General features: G+C 39.9%; 1 protein-coding gene across 2 annotated transcripts; it reads left to right on the top strand.

Annotated features, from left to right (window-relative positions):
* The first annotated feature begins 5,371 nt into the window (after positions 1 to 5,371).
* LOC117938039 (putative protein TPRXL) lies at positions 5,372 to 7,614 on the top strand. 2 transcript variants are annotated; one of them, XM_034862365.1, is made up of 4 exons: positions 5,372 to 5,550; positions 5,664 to 5,772; positions 6,763 to 6,837; positions 6,958 to 7,614. In XM_034862365.1, the coding sequence occupies exons 1-4, from the start codon at positions 5,472 to 5,474 to the stop codon at positions 7,361 to 7,363; spliced, it is 669 nt and encodes a 222-aa protein (XP_034718256.1). In that variant the 5' UTR covers positions 5,372 to 5,471; the 3' UTR covers positions 7,364 to 7,614. The 2 variants fall into 2 exon arrangements, with proteins under 2 accessions (XP_034718256.1, XP_034718257.1); XM_034862366.1 differs by having other exon boundaries at positions 5,378 to 5,550; positions 5,667 to 5,772.
* The last annotated feature ends 397 nt before the right edge of the window (positions 7,615 to 8,011 follow it).

Genomic DNA, 8,011 nt, shown 5'->3' on the forward strand with positions numbered 1-8,011 from the left:
CATTCTGTTAAATAGACACGTGATCAACCAGTACTACTGTAAAAACGTGAAAAATGCTGATGTGTACAGCATTGTCCTCTGGAATCTACTAGCCAGCTGACCACATCCAGTAGCTACTTTCATAATGCAGCCTTCTGCAGACAGTATGTCTAGTTGTTATAGCGATATGCTGACACGTTGGTGATAAAATGACCACCGTTTAATCACATCCTGTGGAACAGAGGAATGATGAGCTTGACGCATCATCTGCCTTTTTTACTGAAAGTATTAGTAAGACACTGAATGCGAACATCAGTGTTAATGTGTGAAACAGGGTGTGATTGATGTGGCACATGACCCTACCATCCTTCCAAAATGCTGTCTCATGGGGGATAATTACTTCTCCTTTTCTGCGTAAAGCAGAGTGTGGAGAGGGCAGAAAGTAATTTAGGTGTTTCACAGGAAATATTGTCCTTCCTTGCATATGGAAACCATTTAGTCACATTTTCCATTGTACAACGACATTTATTTAAAATCTATATCCTAAGCTATCTTCATCATTCAGGTTGCCTGACCATTAATCTTTAAAATTGTTGCATTAAATTGGATAACATGGTCGGACAAGTCTAATTAAAGCACACTTATTTACAGATTTAAAAGATATGGCTTCTTTTTTATCTAAAGAAACAGATGAAAGTAAAAGTAACTTCAGATTCAGAAACTGGGGATCAGAAACGTCAAGTGCCAAACCCTCCCAGTGCAAGCTGGAGGTAACAGAGATGCTAACGGGTCTACATCATCAGCAAAAAGTAGAAATGCAATGCTGAGCTCACAAAAACCAGACAGTTTACAATCCTACTGTCAGCACCACCTTGGTAGACATGAGTCTTAGAAGTAAGTGTAGTTGGGCAATAAATCAAGTGTCTCCTCAAGGTTGAGAATTTACTTGTTGTGGAAGGTGGCGCAGGATGTGATGACACGGCACGTGACTGCTGGGTTCAGTAATAAACTAGTCCTAAACTAACAAAAGGTAGAAATTATGACTACATAACATTATCAGATAATTTAGAGAGAAATAACCATCTCTAGTGAAATCATATAAGAATAGGGCTCTCTAAAGTAAATTCTTGTTAACAACGATTAGCTTTGATTAGCGGTAGCTCTCCAGTTAGCTCGTTAGCTCTGTTAGAAAGATATGGAGTGGACGAGACTGGGGACAGGGGTAACAACCAGACTGATAAATGACCCTTGAGGAGCTTTCACAGTGGTATGGCTGCAGTGTTTCTACGGTTTTATTAGTACAGTTAATCCTATCTGCAAGCCGACCAGCAGCATGCTACTACTGACGATAGCCTCTGAGCCGTTGCAAGTGCAACGCTGATGCTGTCTAGCAAGGGCAGCTGGTCTGTGTCAGTGACTGTAAAACAATACTTTGAGAAGATTTTTTTTTTTTTAATTCTCTTTTCCATGTAGAGTAAAAAAAGAGTCCCTTGGCTTAAGCATCCTAGCTTCGAAAGGCCTTGTCCTTCAGCGATAAGACTTCCTACGCTGCTGGTGTCCAACAAGTCTTTGCCGCCACAACAGGAAACAAAGAACGCAGTGCTGGATTTGATGAATGGTGGCTCAATAAGATTTTATGTTTCCCCATAACGCAAGAAAGACACTCTTAATGTGTCACACTCTTAACACAACACAGGGCCCTCTGCCAAACAAAAACCTCGCTGCACTTCTGGGTTTGTCCATCAGCTTCCTCCACCATCTGGTCCAGTCGCAATATTGTTTGGGATAACTGCATCTTGGACATCCATGACCTCCCACTTGGTATCTTAAAATAAAAGACAATATACATTTTATCTCCTGATTGAAATTCATCACTTGTGAAAGTATTAGCAAGCAAGCGGGGACAGCACTGAAACAATCCCTTACCCCCAAATTCCACAGGCTGCGGATTGGCTCCGCTGCGTGACCGATCAGTTCTCCGCCGTCCGTCAACACCAGGACAAGGTCTGGATTTGTTGCGGAACGGCAGCGGTCATGGCTGACAGCTGAAGTCTCGAGGACCCACGAGATCTCGCAATTTCATGTAGAATAGAACCCAAAACCCAACAACAGTCATTCAATCCAGAGGAGTAGAGGAGAAACAACTCTGTGCTGTGTTTTCAAGGTGTAGCGCAGGGAAATATGATACCATTTTTTTTTGAAAATTAACCAGATGTTTTATTTGTGTCTGTGCTCGACTTCCTGTCCCGCACTATCGGTCGTGTGCTGAACTGCTGCGGAGCTCTCCGGCGTCCGGCAAAAATAGAAGCTCTGCGTAACTGCTCCGGAGGGCTGCGGATCACCAGACCGGGGACGCTGTCTGTGGCGGTACAGACATTGACTTTAGTTCCGGAGCGGTTCTGCAGTCGTTTCGCATCCTGTGGAATTTGGGGGTTAGCTACTCGCACAGGCGGCCTTCTTGCATCAACTCTGCACTCGTGCTAAACCACAAGCTATGGAGAGATGCTATGTGTGACAGTGTGAATATGCAATATAAGCAGTAAAAAAAGTTGTCTGTGGTATTAACTGTATATACAACCTGCTCGTAAATATGGGCTTCTATTTCATCCATGCAAACTAATGAGATCAGTAAACAATGTTATCTGCTAACTCAATGCTGCCATTATGCCGGATAACACAAATACAAATGTAAAACTTTCACTCTGCACTGATTAAAAAAGAAAAGGGTAAGCGGTTTATGATTTCAAGCAGAGGATGTTATATGTTGAAAAGAGGATACATATGTATATATATATACACACACACACACAGCAGAATAAACACTTCTCAAACTCTCACTTTTCTTGCTTCTAAATGTGATCTCTTTCCAAACCTATGTTTCACACCGAAAGAGACACGGTAGTGAATTGTGGATGTCAAAGTCAATCAAAAAGAATCCGTTAATGTGATCCTTGTGCAAATTTCAGCCCATGAGCTAATTCTAACTCATTAATTGAGGCCTACATTCCTGTGTGTACACATAACTGAGTTTTTGAAACTGTGTTGAACAAAGACTTCACATGCCTTCCATCCTGCTTGTGTCTAATATGTCAAGAATTAAATGTAAGACAAGGTTAAAATAGCCATAGTTGTACCTTATATTGACATTAGCACATATTTAAAAGGACACTATTTAAGAAATGTTAACTCCTGCGTTATCTGTTCTTTTGCTCAAACAACACTACATTTTGTTGAGATTTCTTTTAGACACGGGTTGAGAAATGATGCTCCACTTTCCATTTTTTAAGTAGGAAACTCACTTTAAGTAAGAAAATAATCCGGTCTGCATGTAAAGCCAAGTGAAAAACACCCCATGTGTTGCAACCGGCAATAAGAAGTAAAGTAGGAAGGAAGTTTGGTTTATTTTAATCTCCTTACCATCAACACCAAGCTAAGTGACTACTGCCGGGGAATTTATTCTCAAGCCAATTGTCTCTTCTCATTTCCTTAGCCCGTTTCTCTGTCTGTTTTGCTGCAAATTTAACTGCCCAAAATACTGTGCACACATATTGGGAAATATGTTTCCTAATAAAAAACTAAAAGGCATACACAGTAGTAACTTGTAACTCATAGGCAGTCACAAGGTTTCATGCTCCGAGTCACATTTTTAAAATGTGTGATTTACTCTTAACTCTTAACATTTGAAAAAATATATATAAAGCTTTTTTTTTAATAAAAAGACTTTTTAAAAATCTTTTTGATGCTAACATTTGTGCAAGCTTGCCTAGATTTTACCACCAGTCTATCAGCTACAGTAGCGCAACACCTCCCACCTCCCAAAACCCTTATTTCTCAGAAAGGCCCTGTCACCAAAATCACATGGTATCCTAACACCTTCTACAGACAAGATGACTGTTTATTTTAAATACCCTGGGAAGAGAAGAAGAGCAGTGGACTGCAAACTAATCTCAAACTGTTGGACCGTTTTAGAGACATACTGGCAACCAATCCAGTTCCTTTTCTGATACGCAAAAAACAAACATTAAAGGACCGCAAAAGATATTTCTCAGTCAGTTGCTTGGTTTAAACATGTTGGATCAAATTGGGTAAAAAAAGGCTGAATGGCCTCTACCTGTAAGGGAGGTTTAGGACTCCTAAGTTATATTTTCTAGTTAAAACCTTAACCCCAAAGTTACTTTTACATTTACATCTTATGAGAACAAAAAGTGAAAGTCTGCAGAGAGTGAGAGGTTCTGCTTTAAGTGCTGATGCAACAAACACCTTTTTTTCATTTTGGTTGAATAAGCGATGTCTACTTCAAGCTTTCTCAGCGTCCCAGCTTTGGGTGCACCCATGTTTCAGTATACGTGGGTGTCGGTATTGTTTAGAGAGTGTGGGAGCAGACAAAGGTCACCTAAAAGGTTTGCATTTGCTGCTCTGATTCATAAATTTACAGATGTAGTTTTAAAAGTTGCAAGTTTACACAAAGTAAAACTAACATTATGTATTTTCTTGTTCTGTTTTGTGTTGCATTTATGTTTATTTTATAGTTTGATATGATTCTAATGTTACAGCCTCCTTAGGGGATCACACATATCTGATGTTTTATTCAAATTTGTACAGGTGTAAGTTAATGAGGGTGAATAGGAGTTTGCAAAGCCTGGTGTGGAAAACAAGCCCCAGGCAGAAGACCTCATGTAGGTTAATATACTCCCGTGTAGAATCGTGCTCTCCAAGTTGATGTTTGTGTCTAACACAGATTTTGGAGATTACCGGTACTAAAGACGGTGAATAATAACACATGAATCATTCGGGAGAGTATATTCCATAAGGGTGGGAGTTCAGAAGTGCATGCTGAGACATGTTCGCTTGTGTGTCAGTGGACTGGGGCCCACTGTGACTGCTCACTGAAGCATGTCCTGCCCAGAATGATTGCCAAATTCTTTGTGACATAAATGCCACAGAAGTGACTTCCGAAAAATTAGAAGTTTTAACGGTGAAAAAAAAAAAAAAAAATGTATCTTAGAAATACCTTTAAAACAAGCCGTTTTTAGGTAGCTTAACATTTTCCTTGTATCCAGTTTGATTGAATCATAGTTTTGTCTTAGTCAATGATTTATTAAATGTTCAGATAAAAGAAGTTGCAGCAGGAGGATGATCAGGGCCCCTGAGGGACTCCTCACACCCCTGCGGATAGACAGTCAGGAAAATACATGACTTAAATTTCCAAACGAAACCATTCTCGGCATGATGAAAGTGCATCCTGTCGGTCATTTCATGGAAACCCCGGTGCGTGAGCTGGTCATTCATTCAGATGAAGAGAGAGGAGGGAGAAAGAAAGAAGTTACGAGATGACTCACATGAGGGACTGCTTCTGCTTTTTCAGGCCTTAAGTATTGGCGTCTCCGGACGGTCGTCAGTTCATCAAGCGCTCTGGAAAAGAAAGACCAACAGAGATTACTTTATTCAGTATTTATCCATTTAATCTCATATTTATTGCTCAGAATTTGAAGATGGAAGCCTGTAGAAGCCTGTTGAAGAGCGCGCTGGTCGTCATCGTCCTGGTGGCAATGTTTCAGTCGGGATCCGCAGGTGAGATTAAGATTTAGAAGCACAACGTACAAGGGCTTTTCCTCATGTCAGCCATTTAAAATTCTTAAGTTATTTTTTTTTAAGTGAACTCTTATGTTTCCATCCATTGTTAGCAGAGAAGCTGGCAACCTGCTGTACGAAAGTCACCAAACAGAAGATAACAGAGCCAATCTTAGGCTACTTGGTACAGCAAGCTGACCCCCCGTGTGTCCAGGCTGTCATGTAAGTACAAAAAGAAACACTCTACGTAATAACTTTTTCTTTTCAACTTTATTTCTTTGCCTTTGCCATAAACTGAGATATGTATAGTTAGAGCCGGCGATATGGAGAAAACCAGACATCACAGTACCTCAAACTCAAATCAATTTTATTTATAGTATCAATTCATAACAAGAGTTATGTTGAGACACTTTACAGGTTTTACAGAGTAGGTCTAGACCACACTCTATAATTTACAAGGACCCAACAGTTCTAGTAGTTTCCTCCAGAGCAAGCAACAGTGCCACAGTGGCGAGGAAAAACTTCCTTTTAGGCAGAAGTTGGGTTGGGAAGCGGAGGGTTGCTGGTTCAAGTCCCCATACGGACCAAGTATGGTAGCTGGAGAGGTGCCAGTTCACCTCCTGGGCACTCACAAGGTGCTCTTGAGCAAAGCACAGAACCCCCAACTGCTCGGGCGCCTTTCGATGGGCATCCCCCTCACTCATGTCTCCATGTAGTGTAGTATAGCACTGAGCATGTGTGTGCAATACAGGACTGTGTGTAATAACAGAGTGTTAATTGTAATTTCCGCTTCAGGGATTAATAAAGTATACATTATTATTATAATATTCTTGACCAAATATAAACATCAATTTTAACGATATCGTAGGGTTGACAATAGTTTCTTTCACAAAATATATGTTTTTTTAAATACCATTTTAGATAAATAAGTTTCAAGTGACATTATAGAGAGAAAATGTATTATTTTCCAGCTCTATATTATGTTTACATGCATGCTCAAAAAAAAAAAAAAAAAGAGAAAATGTTGAGAAAATTAAGTTACATATCTCAATATATAATTTAATCACGATATGATTCCATTGAAATTATATAAAATATAAATAATTTAAATTGAATTATTGGCTGGCTCTATCTACATTACAGAATATTAATACTAGACCAAGAGAAAGAGACTGAACAGTACTAACGTTGCATTTGTTGTCATTCCTGCAGATTTCAAACCAAATCAGGTCTTTTCTGCAGTTATCTGAGGGCTCCCTGGGTTTACCGCACAATTGCTGCATTTGAGTAAGTTCTTTTCTTTTTATTATTACCTCATTTTCTCACGTCTCAACACTCACTCGTTCAACCCGTCAACCCCAGATGTATCGTCTCATATATTTATGTCATCTATTTTCTTTCTCACAGGAAAGCAAAAGCTCAGGCCGCCGCTTCGTCTGTGGCACCCTCCACTCCCGTCTCCCTCCTCTCCATCATCACATCCACCGCCTCCCCTTCTACATCCCCCACTCCTCCTTCCTCCTCATCTCTCCCTCTTTCCTCCTCAACTTTTCCTGCTTCTTCCTCCTTTCACCTTCTATCCTCGTCCTCTCTCCCTGCTTCTACCTCCTCCGCTCTACCTGCTTCCTCCTCAACTTTTCCTGCTTCTTCCTCCTTTCACCTTCTATCCTCCTCCTCAGCTTTTCCTTCTTCTTCCTCCTCAACTTTTCCTGCTTCTTCCTCACCCTCTTCCCCCACCACGTCCGAGACGCCTGCTGGTGAAACCTTTTCGACGGCGGGTAGCAGCGTTTACGCTTCCAGCCTTGACGCCTGAATGTGTCAAAACGTTCACATTAATGCCTCGACACTGATGCAAACCAATGTTTGAAATAGCACTTGAAGAACAGAATTATGTTAATTTATTATTATGTTGAATATTTAGATTCTTTCAATGCCGTTAGGAGTGAAATTATTTATTAGTTTAATTTAATTGACCAGCGCTGATAGAAGTATTCATCTATTTATTACCAAGAGTATTTATCAATATTTACAAGTTACTATGGACAATGTCATGATTATAGTAACGGGAATATGTTTTGATCTATTTATTTATTAACTTGTGAAGTTGTGAAACCCTGAAAACATGAAATTGGTCAGAAATAAATGTTACTATCGGTATTCATCTGTTTGACTGTTAATCTGCATCTTATCAGACTTCTTTTTGCAAAATGAAAGAAGCTATAAAAATATATAAAGGCTTCAGAGTTCGTATCGAGCTAAAGATCTAACATGAAACGTGCAATGTGGCTGCTGTGGTTAGTTAGTGGGAGGAACATTACATTACCCACAGCAGCTTTATCTTTAAAAAGCATCTTAACATTTTCATTTGATCTTCCATCATGCAATCTTGTTATTCATTTTACATTTCCATCTTTTGTTCACACTATGCAGCAGTTTTCCTCTCCCAAAGAGACATGGCCAG

This window comes from Etheostoma cragini, chromosome 22, assembly GCF_013103735.1.
Source record: "Etheostoma cragini isolate CJK2018 chromosome 22, CSU_Ecrag_1.0, whole genome shotgun sequence".
Lineage (NCBI taxonomy): Eukaryota > Metazoa > Chordata > Actinopteri > Perciformes > Percidae > Etheostoma > Etheostoma cragini.